Source organism: Tribolium castaneum, chromosome 3 (genome assembly GCF_031307605.1).
Source record: "Tribolium castaneum strain GA2 chromosome 3, icTriCast1.1, whole genome shotgun sequence".
Lineage (NCBI taxonomy): Eukaryota > Metazoa > Arthropoda > Insecta > Coleoptera > Tenebrionidae > Tribolium > Tribolium castaneum.
The window spans coordinates 22955086-22972411 of record NC_087396.1 but is presented as its reverse complement, the minus strand read 5'-3'; the positions used below and the strand labels follow the sequence as shown (position 1 = coordinate 22972411).

Sequence of the window (17326 nt, the reverse complement as noted above, 5' to 3'; positions counted from 1 at the left end):
ACCAGTGGTTATTTTGCACACTTCTTCAAAAATTAACGAAATATTTTTGAATAATCAATTTTATTTAAAAAAAAAAAACTCACCTGTCTCGAGAGATTTTGTTAAAACGGAGATAGAAATAAATAAAATTGGTCAAAGATAAAAAAATTTCGTAGCTTCTTAGAACGTTCTCAAGCGAGAAAGGTATTGGTAATTGTTTTCAAAACTAAGTGCTATTATTGTATTCAGAGACAATTTATTTTATGAATCAATTATTTTGTTTCAATAATTGTCTTAAGGACTATTTACCACAGTGTGTATAAAATAACTAATAACTAACGCAATTTTTTATAAAGAATTAACATTCTTTGTGATATTTTGAACCTGTGCCTTAAATGGCAGCAATAAAAAATAAAAATTACGACATTGTTATTCTTTGTTTATTTAACGTCACACCCAAACTATTCCCCAAAAAGCAACTTCAAGTTTGATTTTCTTCAATAAGACTTGTGTTTGGACGATTTACGGCCGATTACATCTGGCGTAAAATAAAAGCATCAACAAGACGAGCCCTTTTCCGAGGTGGGTGCATAAATACCCCGTCTGGAGCATTTCTCAGTTCGCAAATTGTCCGGAAATGAAATAAGCGAGTTGCGAACTGCAACGGTTATTTATGTTAGCATGTTTTCTTCGGGTTGTTAGCGAGAAGACGGTCACGAATGCGTGATCAAAATCGCACGTTGTACATATAAAAGCCATAAAAGCGATACTTGTTATTTATTGGGACGCGGGAACCAAGTGGTGAAAAGAAACCGCGACGAGAATTTTATTACTTGACTCACTAAACCCCTAATTAAAATCTCGATTGATGGATTCGTTCCTGGAACATGTCGAAAAATCTAAAACGTTCCTGGAATGGTGTTGGACAGTCGTCGCATTATCTATTTATGCATATTAGTTGGGTGCGTAAATCACTCGGTGGAAGGATGTTGTTGGGTTGGATGTAGCACGAAATGGTGATGCCATGGAACCAGTCTTCACAATAAAGACGTATCTGTCAGTTTTTATGGGCGGTGCAAAGGCGCCCCGTTGCCCCATCCGACCGGCAATCTGGCCTCGGATCGCGCCAGCGGTCCCACAGCGCCAGGGCCGGACTTGCGGCTTTCCAAACGCTTTCCTGCATAAAAATAGCATCATACCAAAAACTTTGGTCACCAGAGTACGGTCTTTTTTGATACCTAAATAACAGCAACAGCTTGTCGGAAAACCAATTCGGGGCCAAAATTTGGGCAGCTCAGGTGTGCTAGAACACTCCAGCGAAAGATGCAGGTGGTGCGTTTCCGTCCGAAGCAATTACAGTGGATGCTGTCGGCAATTATACGCAGTGATGCAGATAAAGCCATCACGGACTCGTTCGCTTTTTTTCGATTCCGAGTACAATCACGAGATGACGACGATAAAACCGTGAACCTGGCTGCCATCATCAAGAGAAAAGATTTCTTTTAACAATTGGATCGGGACAACAATACCGCCGACACTTTTAATTTTAGGAACGGACAACATAAAGCGATTCGGATTATTTTCGGTTACGTTGCGAGATTTTGCTGCAGGTTTGCCTTTGTTGCGAGGTGTTGAAGTCCGAGGTGTATTGTGCAGTCATGTGCACTAACACACCGATAATGGGGACGTGTACCTGGCACTCAAAATGTAATGAATAGTGTGCACAGAAAAACTCGGACACAATACGGCCTAAATTTGCTATGGACGCAAAAGACAAAAAAATCACTCTTGAGCGAGTGAATTTCTAGAAATGTGAGATAACGGCGATTTTTGAAAGCGTTTCTAAAGCCTTACAAATTAATTGAAAATTGTTGGAACAGTTGATTCGCTTTTGTAATGATTTCACGATTGTTGATTATCTTTGCGGATATAAACGTTTACAATTAAAGATTTAAAAAAACACTAATTCGAGATGCTTAAGTTTGTTAAGAATTGCACCACATGTTTGTTAAAACGCTAAGCAATTTTCCTACAAAAAAGTAATCTAAAGATTTTCCTTTGCAAAGTTTATGTTGAATTATAAATAATAAAAAAGTGCATATTTGAAATAGGTTGGTCGTTCCTAAGATACTTATATTCACACTAAAATAAATTTAAGTTCGGAAAAAATAACTTTAAAAAGTTGGAGAAGGAACGATTTAAGCTTTCTCTTTCAAACGCCCAAAAAATACGATTTATTATTTGTCAAAAAAATTAATTAATTAAAAATTTTTGGCATTGTCTGAAAATTGGTTTCGAATGTCTAATAAAGAAGTACCTAATAAAATTTCTTATTTAGAATTTGAGTCAGTCGTTTAGAAATGTACCTATACCTACAGGGTGGGGCAAAAGTATGGAACTAAGCCTTTTGTCACCAAACTATGTACCTTACGAAAAAAAAAAAACAATTGGTAACTCATACAGTACTTTAAAAATGTGATAAAAACAAAGAATAAAATTTTTCGAATTTTTTTGGTTTTCGAGTTATTCAAGAAAAAAAATTTAATGACACCCAACAAGACTTGCTTTAAAAATTATTTCTAATTCGATAATGATGTTTTAAAACCAGTGATTTTCTGAAAATAAATTATTAAAGCTGAGTTCCGAGCTCATTACGAAGGTTTTTCGAACTTGACCGAAGTGGTTGTATCCATAGTTTCGAAAAATTTGACGAATCAAATCACTCGAATAAAAATATCCATGGATACAACCTCTTCGGTCATTTTCGGAAAACCGTCACAATGAGCTCGGGACGTAACTTTAATAATTTATTTAAAAAAAAAACTACTGGTTCAAAAACAAAATTATTGAATTAGAAGTAATTTTTAAAGCATAATTTTTACCAAAAAAATCGCCGTAAAAATATATATTTTAAATAACTCGAGAACTGAAAGGTATCTCGAAAAAAATATTCTTGAAAATTGATCACATTTTTAAAGTAGTTGTTGATGTTCTAATTAGTTTTTTCGTAAAGTATATAGTTTAGGCACAAAACGCTTGGTTCCATATTTTTGCCCAACCCTGTATGTAAATATCTCAAAACCAGGTTTAATCAGACCAGACCATCGAAACGATTTGTTGAAATTATCATCAAAACTGCCCATAATTTTGACTTTCACCAAGTGAAACTGGTTTGGGGAGAACATCGAGGGCTATAATGTTAAAATAATGCACAAAAATAGAGAAATTATGAAACCAGGCCTTGAAAAGGATTGAATCTTAGTTGTCGGATCAAATTATCTGGAAAAGGCGTCTGTAGCAAACATTTGGCTTTCATTAAGCCATTACTAAGAGCCACTAATTTCTTATAGCTGTACTCGAGACGACAGGATGTTCTAATCTGTGAGTCGTCAATCTTTTAGACATGGTTTAAGTGAGTAATAAATGTTTGACATTTACACTGTCTCCCCTGTATATCGCCACAGTTATTCTCCCGTTTGAAAAGCCTGTAATGGCCATGTCTTGTAGTCTCTTGAGATGTGACTCAAAAATTTGTTAAAATAGTCTGACGATTAATTAAATTAGGAAACGTCACTATTTTTTTTGATAAGGCCATCCGGCTGTTGTCAAACGAGTCGTTATCACTGATAAGGAAAGTGAAAAATAATACTCCTTGAATGAAATATGTATTCCCAGTCACCAAATTAATGTATGTAGGAACATACATAAAGTTGGCAGTAAATAATGTTAAGAAACTTTTGTCGGCGTTTACTTTGCATGTGACATATGTAGAGACACCATTATCTATTCCTATTGTCACATTATATCATATTTATTGTTCCTAGGATCCGGACATTATAACAATAGAACAATACTCATACTGTATATTAATTCTTGAAGTCTCTCCACATTTGGCTCCTATAACGGAACAAATACTTCTAAAACCGGAGTTTATTAATAAAGATAATAAAATTTATCGCCGGGTATAAAGACAGCAGCGAACTTTTGCTCGTAAAATCGACCACTGAATCACTACAATTTATTTGCTAGTTCTTTTACGGCGATATTAATTTTAGACTTAGTAAGAGCATTTATTTTAATTAGAGGAGAGTTGCAGTTGCAGCAAGCCAGAATTACCACTTAGATAGCAATAAATTATTATTAAAGCTTCCGCTAGACGCACTTGCTGTTTTTGTCGCAACTTATTGAGAGCCACTGGCCTCTTCAGCGGTGACGCTTTGATATATGGCCTTCCATCTCCCGGGGCCAGTTATCGTAAAATTTCCAATTTGAAAATTTAGCTCGGACCGGTGTAAACAACCAGCAGCGTTCCAAGAAGTTTCTCAAAAATCGGACGATGTGTAAAGTTGTAACATTTCGCCGACAATCGTCCATCATTGTCCGGTTTCTAAAAAGTGGGGTATGAAAGGCAGGTGTGGCGAGTTATAAATGTTTTCCGGTGATTTTACACCGGATTTTTTCGAGCGTAAAAATTATTGAATTGAGCCAATAATCCGCATTTTTGAATCGGAGGTGTGAAGCCAATAAACCTTGCAACGTGAGACTTTAATCTAATTTCCAATAAGTTGTTCCATCTTGCATGTAATTGTAATCCTATATTTATTTGTTGTGGCAGACAAGAAAACTAATTTCAAACCTGTTATTTTTTAAATTAGTGCAGACAAAGGAGTACAATTTTGAGAATTTAATCCTGTGTTCATTAAAATTCGTTTCCATTCGAATCAGTCGTTTGGAAGTTGATTGGATCCAAATGCCCGGCCTTGACAGTTATGAATAAGATGGATTAGGTTTTCTTAACCGTAATTTTGGTAAAAGCTGCTTAAAAATCGTAGAATTTTAACGAGGGCGGGCGTATTGGCCACATGTCGTTGAAAAAATCCCGAGAAGACATAAAAGTTAACTGTTAACGCATTCTAAAATTAAAAATAAAGGAACGGTTGAATTCTGATATTCGTTAATAAAATAATCTATAAAAATGGTACTCCATTTAAATTCCAGCGTTGGCAGGCAAAAAACACCACCACTGCCATAAAATCCATTTCATCCGAGCAATTAAATGGATGACAGCACTTGGTATCTTTTAAAATACCGACAAACTAATTTCTCGGTAATAAAATTGAACCATCTCGGATGAAATATTTAAAAAGCGACGTAGAATCGCTGTTTTCTATAGATTTTACAACTGCATTGCTTGTTATAAAGCAGCTGGACACCATCCATCGAGATTTCTCGGATTTCCAGCGGACGTTGCCTTTGTTCCCATAAAAATCCTTTTAGTTATCGGCTTGTTATTTGAAAAATCTCGGTACCGGAATCACGCGAGCTTTGTTTTATATAAGAGAGCCGCTCGGGTACGAAGAACCAGCCTTCAATTAGTCATTATTATATTTTTTATTTATTTGTGGACGCGCCATGTTGCCCAGCCTCCGGCAACACGGACTTAACAACTTAATTCCGACCGAGCTGAGGCTTTTTTTTACATGCCACAGGGACGGACTCAGGCGTCACCAACGCCGGCTTCTGCAGGAAAAGTGCCTCCGAATTTATTTTTGTGCGAATCACCAAACTAGTGGCAAAATGAGCATAATAATATTTCAGGGTAGCCATTTGTCATAGTGGAAAATTTTATTCAGCAAAAAAACTCATAACTCAAAATCTAAAAGTCGTAGAGCAATGCGGTGTGTTCCATTGAATTCAGCGGCTCATTTTCTGTGTTATACCAATTTTTCACGGAATTTAAAATTTTGATTTTTTTTGCTAAAATTTCCTGAGTAATACACTTACCTTTAAGAAAGTGAAAAAATATTTTTTTTTTAAACTTTTTCTATTATAGTTTTTTGGACTTATATATGCCTTAACAACCCCCTAGAGTTGTTAAATGTAGAAAAAAAATTAATTGCTTCGATTTTTAGAGTTTTGATTTTTGCAATTTTTGTCGCAGTTTTGGTCGATTCCGGGTACCCGGCACATTTGTCGAGCAATAGCTCCGGAACTATTAGAGATAACCCCATGAAGTGTATTATCGTTGGAAAGCTCTTTAAATAATCTATTTTTTTCAAAAAAGATTATTGTTCTCCGACTAATAGTTTTCGAGCAAATTGCAGATAAAAGCAAAAATAGGTATAATTTTAAAAAATTTATAACTAAAAAACTATTTGGAATTTGGTAATTTTCTCGATGCCAATCGATTCCCCGGATCATTTTGCATTAGTATGGATCAAAACAGTACTACTTTTTGGAATAGTTTAGCCATAAATGAGAAAATAAAAAAAGTTAAAAAAAAGTTAACACCCCCCCCCCTTAAAATCGGCCAATTTTTAAAGTGTCTTAAAATCGAATAAAACCGATCCTATCTTATAGATTTTGATGTGCTCTTTACGATGGAAAAAACCGTTTTCTCCTAGCTCTTTTAGTTTGGCCGTAATCGGCGATTGAAAATTGAAAATTTTTTTGCGAGATATCGCCTTGAGTCCTATGCCATTTTGTAGAGTTTTTTATTCCGGTTGTCCTCGATTTTTCCGTTTCTCGATAACTCTAATAGTTTCGCCGTAATTGACGGTTAAAAATTGTAAAAAAGTGAAAATGACAACCTTTTTTTGCGTTTTTCTCGGAAACTGTAAGACTTAGAGCAACAAACAAAAAACCATCTGATAGCGCTTAATTTTCTCTATTTTTTCGATTAAACCCGGAGCCGCTCCAGGCAACGGTTCCGGCTACAGAGGCGATTAAAGTTTTACACAAAAAAAATTCATAACAAAAAAACTAAAAGTCGTAGAGCATTGCGGTTTGTTCGATTGAATTCTACAGCTCATTTTACATAACATATCGATTTTTCACAAGAATTAAAAATTTAAATTTTTTTGCCTAAATTTAGGGTAGCCATTTGTCATAGTGGAAAATTTTATTCAACAAAAAAATTCATAACTCAAAATCTAAAAGTCGTAGAGCAATGAGGTTTGTTCCATTGAATTCAGCGGCTCATTTTCTGTATTATATCAACTTTTCACGAAATTTAAAATTTTGATTTTTTTTTGCTAAAATTTCCTGAGTAATACACTTATCTTTAAAAAAGTGAAAAAATATTTTTTTTTAAACTTTTTTTATTATAGTTTTTTGGACTTATGTATGCCTTAACAACCCCCTAGAGTTGTTAAATGTAGAAAAAAAATTAATTGCTTCGATTTTTAGAGTTTTGATTTTTGCAATTTTTGTCGCAGTTTTGGTCGATTCCGGGTACCCGGCACATTTGTCGAGCAATAGCTCCGGAACTATTAGAGATAACCCCATGAAGTGTATTATCGTTGGAAAGCTCTTTAAATAATCTATTTTTTTCAAAAAAGATTATTGTTCTCCGACTAATAGTTTTCGAGCAAATTGCAGATAAAAGCAAAAATAGGTATAATTTTAAAAAATTCATAACTAAAAAACTATTTGGAATTTGGTAATTTTCTCGATGCCAATCGATTCCCCGGATCATTTTGCATTAGTATGGATCAAAACAGTTCCACTTTTTTAAATAGTTTTGCCGTAATTGAGAAAATAAAAAAAAATTGTTAACAAAATTCCTACGTTTTTGGGTATAAGAGGAAAAAAGGCACAAGAGGTTTGCTTTCAGGTAGACTTCCTTTGAAGTCCGTCCCTGCGCTGGAGCATTTGTGGCCTAATGGTCGATTCAGAGGCGTCTCGTCTCATTTTCCCTGCGTGGTGAAAAAGTGTAATTGAGGCGGGTGACCTCTGTGGGGCACATTCTTCGGCCACTTGACGAGTGGCCAATTTACAGCGAGGAGCAGGTCGTAAAATACGAGCGACTTTATTACGATATCACTCCGAGGAGGGAATTTTAATTGGCTTATCATTTTTTGAACACGTTGAGAGGTGCAAGGGGGGCGGAGATAACATCCACATTTACATGGAAGCGGTCTTTCGTCCAATCTTATAAATATTAATTGAACGTGTCGAGAGAGATGTTGACGTGTTATTATTGTCCATTTTTTTCACTTCACGCTTAGATGGAAACTTCCATTTTTATAGGACTGTGATGGGTCTAATTGCGCCGAGGAATGGTGTAGGCGACCGCCTGGGGCTGCCATGGGCTTTAGAAGGAAGGACGACCGGTGTTCATTAGTGCAATGGGTGCACCAACTATGCTAATTACACAGAAATTATAACTGGTCTTATTCCATGTTTTTTAATTGGTCAAAATCGTCTAGGAACGCGTGATTGTTCCAAAACAGACTTCTCTCCTCTAATATTCCTTCTATACGAAAACGTTAATTTTGAAAAAAATCTTTTTTTCTTGAATTATTTAAAAAATTTCTTGAACTTATACAAGAACTGCCCGAATGATAACTGTTTATATTTGTTCAATAAAAGAAATAAACCATCTAATTTCTGAAGATTTTGAATTTTATCGTTGTAGTGCTTTTCTTTCAGTGTTTTATTTTGAGTTGGCTATTAGGAAAACCTGTTGGGTAATCAGCCCTGCTGTTGACCCGTTTGTTGTCCGGGTCGTCGCCGGTCTTCTTAGTAAATTTCACGATTTTCACCTCGTTAACGTGTAAATAAACTTGTTAGTTGTGTTCGCGTCCGCAAGTCGTGCAAAAAAAGCAAAACCCCGGCAAATATATTAGCATGCAAGCGTGCAGCTGTGCGAAATAGAAGCGCACTCTCGAGGCTAGTTCTTTATTTCCTTACAGGACCGCCTTATAAATAAGACATTATCTCTGTTCTTTTAAGTGCCGTTCGCAGGCGAGACGTGAGGCGTTTGCTTCGTCTTTTTTCTTCCACCATTTCATCTCATTTAAATAGTACAGTCGCGGCGAACGAAATGCGCGCAATTATCGGCCATAAATCTGCTCGGCCACCTGTAATTAACTCTAATAACCAGCGCGGCCATCTTGCAATCAAAGGCCCAACCAAAACGGGACATTTTTCTTTTATTGTCTATAGAAATGATGGTACAGCAAGGACATTTCAACAATAATTTCTATACACAATTACGGCTCAACTAAACTATTGTTTCTCTCTTTTGAAAAATTATAAATCAATGTTTGATATTTGGTTACTTCTTCTTCGGCGGGACCAGCTCGAATTTCCAGATCCGGTTCGGACCGATTTCGGCCACGTACAGGGCCGAACCGTTGGGGCACACGGCGATGGCGTGCGGGTTCCCAAAGCCCTAAAAAAATAAATCAATCAATAGAAGTGGACATATTTTACTTATTATTTTACTCCTTCCATCAATTAAAAAAAACATATCATTGTATTAAGGACTAAAAAAATAAATCAATCAATAGAAGTGGACATATTTTACTTATTATTTTACTCCTTCCATCAATTAAAAAAAAAACATATCATTGTATTAAAGACATTTTCATTGGTGTTTTAATAGAACACATTTTTATCTTTCTGATAAGTAAAAAAAACAAGAAATAAAGAACAAATAAATGCAACAAAAGAAGAAAATAAAGTAAAAAAAGTTGTTTTTCTTTCATTCTTGCTTTATTTTAGAAGGGGTGATGGTTGTTTGTTTATTTTTGTTGTGTTTCCATGCTGATTTTATAAAAAAAACATGTCGGTTGTCATTTAAGAAATTAAGAAAATAAAAAATTAATTCGGCTTGTTCGAGGATTTTTTAAAAAATGGTTAATAGCATGTGTCTGCATGTGTTAAATATTGATTTAAAAATGCCATTTTTGTACAAGTTATACATAAAAACTAAATTATCCCTTTTTAAATAACAGTCCTCTAATTGTAAGTTTATGACTAGGAGCAGCTGTAACTTATAAATCTTCAGGCCACTTTGTGTCGCCCTGAAAGGGTGATTTACGAAGGTATCGCTTTCCCAAATTTTACCGTAGCTAATTAGCTACAGGTTTCGTCATTGGGAACACTGGTGGCATTGAATTTGTGACCGTTTTGTGGGAATTTTTTTTTAAATATAAAAACCCACCTCTTCTGGGGCCCAGTGGTCGATGACAGCCTCAGCTTGCGGATCAATGGTCAGTCCTTGGACCGGTAGCAGCTGATTTGTTGGTCCATTAACGGCATAAATCAATTTTCCTGAAAAAAAATTAAACGCCTGGCTGTTACGCAACTCTATTTACACCACGGTGCATTTAAAGTTGTCTAGCCAATCACACGACCAAGCTTATTGAATGAATAAGGGGGCTTATCGACTATTGTTTGTTTACGCAAGTCGTGCAAAAACGTTTAGATAAAATAATGAATGAATTCACGTGATAAAAGCTGATAACAGTGCTGAATTGTTGACAGGTCGTGGGTTTTGACATCGCCTCCGTGGCGCAATCGGCTAGCGCGTTCGGCTGTTAACCGAAAGGTTGGTGGTTCGAGCCCACCCGGGGGCGCACTTTTTTTTCATTTTTTTTGCGTTATTAACCTTTTGCTGCCACTCCAAACACTCGTCCCATATCGGGTTGTTGGATGGTGAGAGCCGGCTCGGATTTCCCTTTCATGCTGTACAATCCGGCTCTGGGACAAGTGACTCTCATATTTTCCCTATCAGCGACACACAATCGGTCTAAAGATTCGATGAGGGCGACTCCGTGGGGCACTTGCAGCGACAAAAACTCTATAATTGTTAAAACGTAAACATAATGTTGTCTTGGGTTACAAATCAACCTGGAGGGCTCGGAATAATTCTCAACAGGACTCCTGCGGCATTAAATTTCAAAATCCTGCTGTTGCAGTAACCGTCAGCGATGAAAACCTCGCCTTCGGAGGCCACAGCGATCGAAGTGGGCATGCACAGGTGGTTTTTGCTCGAACCGGGAGTCAAGCGCTGGCCGAAAGTCAAAATAGGGCTCAATTCGCCCGGTTTGAACTGAAAAAAGTGTTGTTATTTTTGGTTTTTTATTATACAAGGCGATAAAGACGTTGTCACGAGTAGATACACAATCTTTATCGTCGTGTATAATTTTTCTAAATAAGATTTCAAAAATATGGTATTTTCTTCATGATAAAGAAATAGTTTAACTATTTCTATAGAAAAAACTTTTTTTAAGTTATTTACTTTGAAGGCTTGATGGAGGGCCACGTCGGTCACCCACAGGTTGTCGTGCCGGTCGATGGTCAGGCCATGGGGCATGAAGAAGAAGTTTTCGCCCCATTGGCCCAAAACCTGGCCGGTTTGTGGGTCAAGGGTGAGAACTGTGGGTTCTGCGATTGGTCCCAAGTGGAGTTGTTGGAAGTGGTTTGTTGAGTTAAATGTGCTACAAAAATTTGGATTTTAAAGTTTAAGTTTAAATTGGGAAGGTTTCGCGTACTATTGGTCAAAAACTCGATCTGCACGGTGGAAAATGACGGGTTGGAAGGCGGAATTCACGGAGACTCCCGACACTTGACCTAGTTTAAGCGGCTTCTTCGGCCAGTTTTTCACAGCCCTTGGAACGTCGGGTTTGTCGGAGGCTTGCTCCGAAGGGGCGTCATTTTGGACGCCCGCCTGAAAATTTTTATAAAATAATATGTTGTAATACTTAAAAAAAACTGTATCAATAATTGATATTCGATTTTGATTTTTGGGTAACTGATTTTTTAAGAAATGCTGCAGAATAATTGAGTTTTTGCACATTTTTAAATCATCAGTTTAAAATCGTGCCTTAATGCTCGAAAAAAAAATAATGTAATTTCTAACTCAGTTCATTGATTTTTCGGTTTATTTTTGACAAAATGACTACATTTTTTCCTAATCATTCCTTTGTGTAAAATTATTTATAACTTTTTGATTTTTTCTTTTATTTCTTATTTCTTTTTATTTCGTCATGTTTTTATTTATTTTTTTATTTCTTGATTATTTTTGACCAATTTAATGACTTTTTGGCCCAATTTTTTGAGTGTCACTTATATTTTCAACAAATTTTTTTCCTATAATATTAGAATTTTGTTGTTTAATAGTATTCATTTATTGTAATGTTTGGAAATAAATTATTCTAACAAAGCAAAGCGTTATTTTGTGCGACACGAAGTGATAACAGCGCAAACAAGTCCTCTCATATTTACTTGTTGATCTGATCATTATCAGATTGGGAAAAGTTGCACGTGTCTTGCAAATTCCTTCACGTGCAGCTTCCAAATATATATAAATCGAGGACACGTGTCAATTCCGGAGCCCGGAATTTCCGGGAATTGCGAGCAGCTGATTGGTCATCATGAACATATGGTAACTTCGTGCGTCATCAAATCCGAAGAGCCACTCAAGAGTGAAATCAGCTCACCTTTAAGCTACATACAGTCACAACCACAACAAAAACAAAGAAAATTGCCACTCCTGTCACAAGATTCTGTCGTTTTACATTCATTTCGCACGGAATCAGTTACATTTTGGTTTATCACAGTTGTGTTTTAATTCACTCGACCATTGCGAGAGTTAAATGAACTCAAAAAGAGTCGAGCCGAAGCCGAGGAGTGGGAAATAAAAGAAGAATATTATTTTTTCTTGTTGAATCTGGAATTCCCCGGCTTGAATATCCAGAACAAAAAATCTCGTAAAATTTGCATAATAAAAAATGTAGGTAATTATATCAATGTAATCCGTGCAGCCAGTTATATAACTGCGTGTTTTGCGCGTTGCCTAAGTAAAACTCCGGTTGGGTACAAAAATAAGGGCTTGGATCCGGTTTCCGGTCACTCCGGCCATTGAAAATCTCTCACCTGGTAACCTTGAGCGAGGGATAGAAGTTGTCTGACCTCGTCATACAGTTGGGCGTTTTGTTGTCGTTCAAAGGGCCCTGCAAGGGCCCCAGTCAGGAGCACCAAGCCCAAGATAGCGACGGTTGGGGTCGCCATGGCTCGACTGATGCTTTTTAAATCAATAGCTGGTTTCCATCTGTGTTGCGCACGAAAACGTTACTGTGAGATGATAAATTCGCTTTTCACGGTCAAGGATTTGCCAATTTGGATGGGTGGTAATTTGATCCGAAAACCCGGACTCGCTTATTTTCAATAAAAAAACCGAAGGTTTCGTTTTACGTATTGTTACTGCATACTGGATTTTTACAAATTTTAAAATTTTGAAGTTTTTTGTTTAAAATATTAATAGTCAAGGCATAAAAATGAAAAAAAAAAATGAATTCTACTCAAATTTTAGGGAATTTTCTATGGTTTTACAACTCTCTGGAGTTGTTGAAAGTGAAAAAAAATTAATTGGTTCGATTTTTAAAGTTTTGATTTTAGCAATTTTTGACGCGATTTCGGTCGATTTTGTGTACCCGGAACATTTGCCAAGCAATAATTCTGGAACTATTAGAGATAATCCTATGAAGTGTATTATCGTTGGAAAGCTCTTTTAATAATCTATTCTTTTCAAAAAAGATTATTATTCTCCGATTAATAGTTTTCGAGAAAATTGCAAATAAAAGCAAAAATTGGTAAAATTTTAAAAAATTCATAACTTCAAAACTGTTGAGAATTTGGTAATTTTCTTAATACCACTCGATTCTCCGGATCATTTTGCATAGGTATAGATTAAAACAGTTCCACTTTTTCAAATAGTTTAGTCGTAATTGAGAAAATTAAAAATTAAAAAAAGTTAACACACACCCCCCTTAAAAAGGTCAAAAGTGTTTCAAAATCAAATAAAACTAATTTTATCGTGTAGATTTTGATGTGCTCTTTACGATGGAAAAAATCGTTTCCTCTTAGCTCTATTAGTTTGGCCGTAATCGGCGTTTGAATATGGTAGATAAAAATGGTGGATGCGCCGGATTATTTATTAAAAAATTTATAACTCAAAAACTAATAACCGTAAAGCAAAACGGTTTGTTTCAGTGAATTCAGCGGCTCATTTTCTGTGTTATACCAATTTTTCACGGTATTTAAAATTTACATTTTTTTTTTGCTAAAATTTCCTGAGTAATACACTTACCTTCAAGAAAGTGAAAAAATTTAATATTTTTAAAACTCGTTCTATCATAGTTTTTTGGACTTATATATGCCTTAACAACTTCCTAGAGTTGTTAAAAGTAGAAAAAAAATTAATTGCTCCGATTTTTAGAGTTTTGATTTTTGCAATTTTTGTCGCGATTTTGGTGGATTCTGGGTAACCGGAACATTTGTCAAGCAATAACTTTGTAACTATTAGCGATAACTCCATAAAGTTTATTATCGTTGGAAAGCTCTTTCCCTTATCAATCTTTTTCAAAAAAGGTTATTTTTCTGCGACTAATAGTTTTCAAAAGAATTTCAAATAAAAGGAAAAATTGGTAAAATTTTAAAAAATTCATAACTAAAAAACTATTAAGAATTTGGTAATTTTCTCGATGCCAATCGCTTCCCCGGATCATTTTGCATCGGTAAGGATCAAAATAGTTCCACTTTTTTGAATAGCTTTGCCGTAATTGAGGAAATAAAAAAATTAAAAAAAGTTTACCACAAATTCAGTCTAGAAGTTGGACAAACGATGAATTTAATATTTAGTTCTTAGAAACTACAACTTAAGGAAAAATTTAAAGAAATTGTAACAGAAATTGTAAAGTTTAGTTGAAAACATAAACTAACTCAAATTCGTTAATTTCAATTTTTTTTAGTGCTGATTTGCATTTCCGTAGAACATGTAAAACTAGTAAAACATATGAAATTATGAAATTGCCGAATCATTCAAATTAACTTTCAGTTTTCATAAATTAGTGAATTAAGAAAAGTTTCACCTCTTCGTGACCAATATTTTCAATAAGTTTTATCGATTTTATAATAATGAGTTTGCGGAAACGTGTTCCATGTTGCACACGTATACACTCGTGCTTTAGAAAAGCAACCAAAAACCAATCATCATGATCAATTCGTCGACATTTTCAAGGAGTTTCAACAATGAATGAACATTTTTGTGGTTACTATTTTCGTCCCGGTTTCGTGCAAATCGGTGCACAACCCAAACTTCTTTGATAATAGAGCTGTCATTACATAAGTAATAAATAAAAATACGGTACGACCTTCGTTTTATGATCATCTTCTAGTCAAATTATATTTTCCATTAAATACAGAACGAAGGTAATTCCCATACCAAGAATAAGTATTAAGATAAAGTCAACGATAAAAATTTCATTTATTCGTACAATAATAAATCATTGACCTGTTTATCCACCACTTCAATTAACCTTTCCCCCTATAACCCATAATCAAATAAATATTTTATTAAAGTCCACAAAGAGCTGCTTTTTCCGCCAGAGGGCGCAATCCCCAAATCGATACTCAACCCCAGCCTCCAAAATGTGCAAAACCCCATCGATGGTGAGTTTTCATCACTGACACAAATCTCCTCCGACACGTGACTTTCCAGACCCTGTTGATCCTGCTGCCAGTCCTGTTTTTCGGGAGCTCGGCTCGCTTCCTCAGCAGGAGGAGCATCTCCGACCGCTCAGTCAGCGGCTATTTGACCGAGGTATCCACTCTTGTCCCTCTTTCGCCTCTCTGACGCTGTTTTTAGAGGACTTGCTGGTGGAACGAGGTGTGCAAGGAAGAGTTCCAGAGCCAGTTCCGGTGCAAGTGCCCGGAGTGGTCCTTCTGCCGGGCTCCGGGCCGGTATTACAACGCGTTCTGCTCGATGACCGCCACGGGGTACATCTGGATGCAGCCGGGGATTAGGGATGGATAGCAGTTAAGGAGTCGTCGGGCGAAGCACAAAACCGACGACAGGATTCGAATTCCGAAATTGCCAGCTTTGGCTTAACTAGTCGAGTGACAAGTTGATAAGATAAAATATGTGAATACTGTTATTGTTTGGTTCGTTATTTATGAGGGAGCGAGGGAATATTGACTTTTATTACAAAAAGAAAAGTACTTCCGGCTTGTAATTCTCCTTCGTGCTAGTTTAATGTATAAGTTGTGTCACCTCTATTTTTATGTTTATTGATCCAGAAGACATTAATACACAATTACTTACTACTTGTTATTTGGTTTTTTGCTAGGTTTAGAAACACGATCTTTTTGTAGGAACTTGTATTTTGTATTATCTTAAGGACTGACAAATTAAGAAAATAAACCATAAGTTAAGATTCTGACTTTTTTTTAACCTGTTACCTATTACCTGGCTTATTAGATATTTATAGACGCAATTTATTTGCTGGAAAAAACAATACCAACGCTCGAAAAATGACGCTATTTTCAATCTATTCTCAGTAGTTTAAACTAATAGCATTTCTGAGACAGTTCGGTAATTTTTTGGGTAGTTTTTATAAAATTTTACAAAAAAAAAGTAGTTTCGTTTATGGCCAAAAAATTTTCAAATATACCTAACGGCTAAATATTGTCATCTTTGTAATTTATTAAACTTATATCACGGAAAAAGCAAAATTACATTATTCACAACACAACTGGATAATTTTTTGAGTGATTTGTGATGATTTTTGATGAGTTTTTCGGTAAAAATTTGCTAATATAACGCAAAATTTGCAAAGTTTTTAGCCTGGTGTAGTTAAATTTTGAAAAATCTGCGTTTGTATCTAAACAGTTTTAACAATTTTTCAAATATTATGTTTTTTCTACTTCAGTAATTTTTTATTTTGCTCTAACAAAAGTTGAGTTTTAAGGTGTTTAGGTTGTCAAAAGTAAAACAAACATCACTTTTGACTCAATTCGATAATTTTTTATTTTAGTTTAGTTTTAGTTTATTTTTTTCAAAACGTCGCCAAATATTTGCATTTTTAGACAAAACACTTCTCAGATATTAGGCCAAAATGTCAGTTTTGTAATATTTTAAACTTTTGCGTTAACTTGGTTTTAGTTTAACAACCAGCACCTAAAAAGGCAAAAGTAAATTTTTTTTTGACTTTATGCGGTAATTTTTTCCAGAATATTTGCGTTTTTGGGTAAAAAACTATATAATTTAAGCGAAAATAGCATCAAAACCATAACATTTTTAATGTAATTTATTAATTTTTTAGACCGATTTCGGTCAACAACTGTTTTTCTGACTCAAAATGTGCTAAAACACAGCAAACTAAATGTCATTTTGACAACTTTTTTGCTTATTTTGTACGAAATGTCTCAAAATAAATAAAAAAACGTGATAAAATTATTGAAAAAAGTTTAGTAATTCTTTGGTCCACCGAATGTTGCACTATAAAAAGTCATATTATTTACATACAATTTGTTTCAGCATTATTCCACAAATAAGCAACATTTTTTCAAAGAAGTTATTGCTCAAAACATCGTAGTTTTAAATCTCTACTAACACAAGAAATAAAATTTCGCCTATTTAATATTTTTGTATTTTCAATTTTATTTAAATTTAATTACCTATTTTTAATTTAATTTAATTTAATATTTTTTAATTTTATTTAAATTTCATTGATATAATGTATTTTAGACTGGCTCTTAATTAATTGATTTTAAT

At 35.0% G+C, this 17326-nt stretch overlaps 2 protein-coding genes and 1 non-coding gene across 4 annotated transcripts; 2 read left to right on the top strand and 1 right to left on the bottom strand.

Moving 5' to 3' along the window:
• Nucleotides 1-8895: 8895 nt before the first annotated feature.
• Nucleotides 8896-12808, bottom strand: LOC657814 (peptidyl-alpha-hydroxyglycine alpha-amidating lyase 2). 2 transcript variants are annotated; one of them, XM_964249.3, is made up of 7 exons: nucleotides 12649-12808; nucleotides 11265-11440; nucleotides 11012-11210; nucleotides 10621-10822; nucleotides 10379-10570; nucleotides 9932-10041; nucleotides 8896-9157 (listed from the first exon to the last, which is right to left on the bottom strand). In XM_964249.3, the coding sequence occupies exons 1-7, from the start codon at nucleotides 12781-12783 to the stop codon at nucleotides 9041-9043; spliced, it is 1131 nt and encodes a 376-aa protein (XP_969342.2). In that variant the 5' UTR covers nucleotides 12784-12808; the 3' UTR covers nucleotides 8896-9040. The 2 variants fall into 2 exon arrangements, with proteins under 2 accessions (XP_969342.2, XP_008195286.1); XM_008197064.3 differs by lacking the exon at nucleotides 12649-12808 and adding an exon at nucleotides 12213-12378.
• Nucleotides 10273-10346, top strand: TRNAN-GUU (transfer RNA asparagine (anticodon GUU)). Its single transcript has one exon. It is a non-coding gene; the product is annotated as a tRNA-Asn (tRNA).
• A 2294-nt stretch (nucleotides 12809-15102) lies between the features above and the next one.
• Nucleotides 15103-15986, top strand: LOC657896 (uncharacterized). The gene is made up of 3 exons (XM_964323.5): nucleotides 15103-15222; nucleotides 15272-15373; nucleotides 15419-15986. The coding sequence occupies exons 1-3, from the start codon at nucleotides 15202-15204 to the stop codon at nucleotides 15584-15586; spliced, it is 291 nt and encodes a 96-aa protein (XP_969416.2). The 5' UTR covers nucleotides 15103-15201; the 3' UTR covers nucleotides 15587-15986.
• The last annotated feature ends 1340 nt before the right edge of the window (nucleotides 15987-17326 follow it).

Bases quoted from the DNA above. Each gene is read 5' to 3' on its own strand.
- LOC657814 (XM_964249.3), bottom strand. From the start codon at position 12,783: ATGGCGACCCCAACCGTCGCTATCTTGGGCTTGGTGCTCCTGACTGGG. The intron at 10,823-11,011 runs GTAAATAACTTA...CACTTTTTTCAG, and splicing joins CCCTCCATCAAGCCTTCAAA to TTCAAACCGGGCGAATTGAG. The intron at 10,042-10,378 runs GTTAATAACGCA...ATTTTTTTTCAG, and splicing joins GTTTGGAGTGGCAGCAAAAG to GAAAATTGATTTATGCCGTT.
- LOC657896 (XM_964323.5), top strand. From the start codon at position 15,202: ATGTGCAAAACCCCATCGATG. The intron at 15,223-15,271 runs GTGAGTTTTCAT...GTGACTTTCCAG, and splicing joins TGTGCAAAACCCCATCGATG to ACCCTGTTGATCCTGCTGCC. The intron at 15,374-15,418 runs GTATCCACTCTT...CGCTGTTTTTAG, and splicing joins TCAGCGGCTATTTGACCGAG to AGGACTTGCTGGTGGAACGA.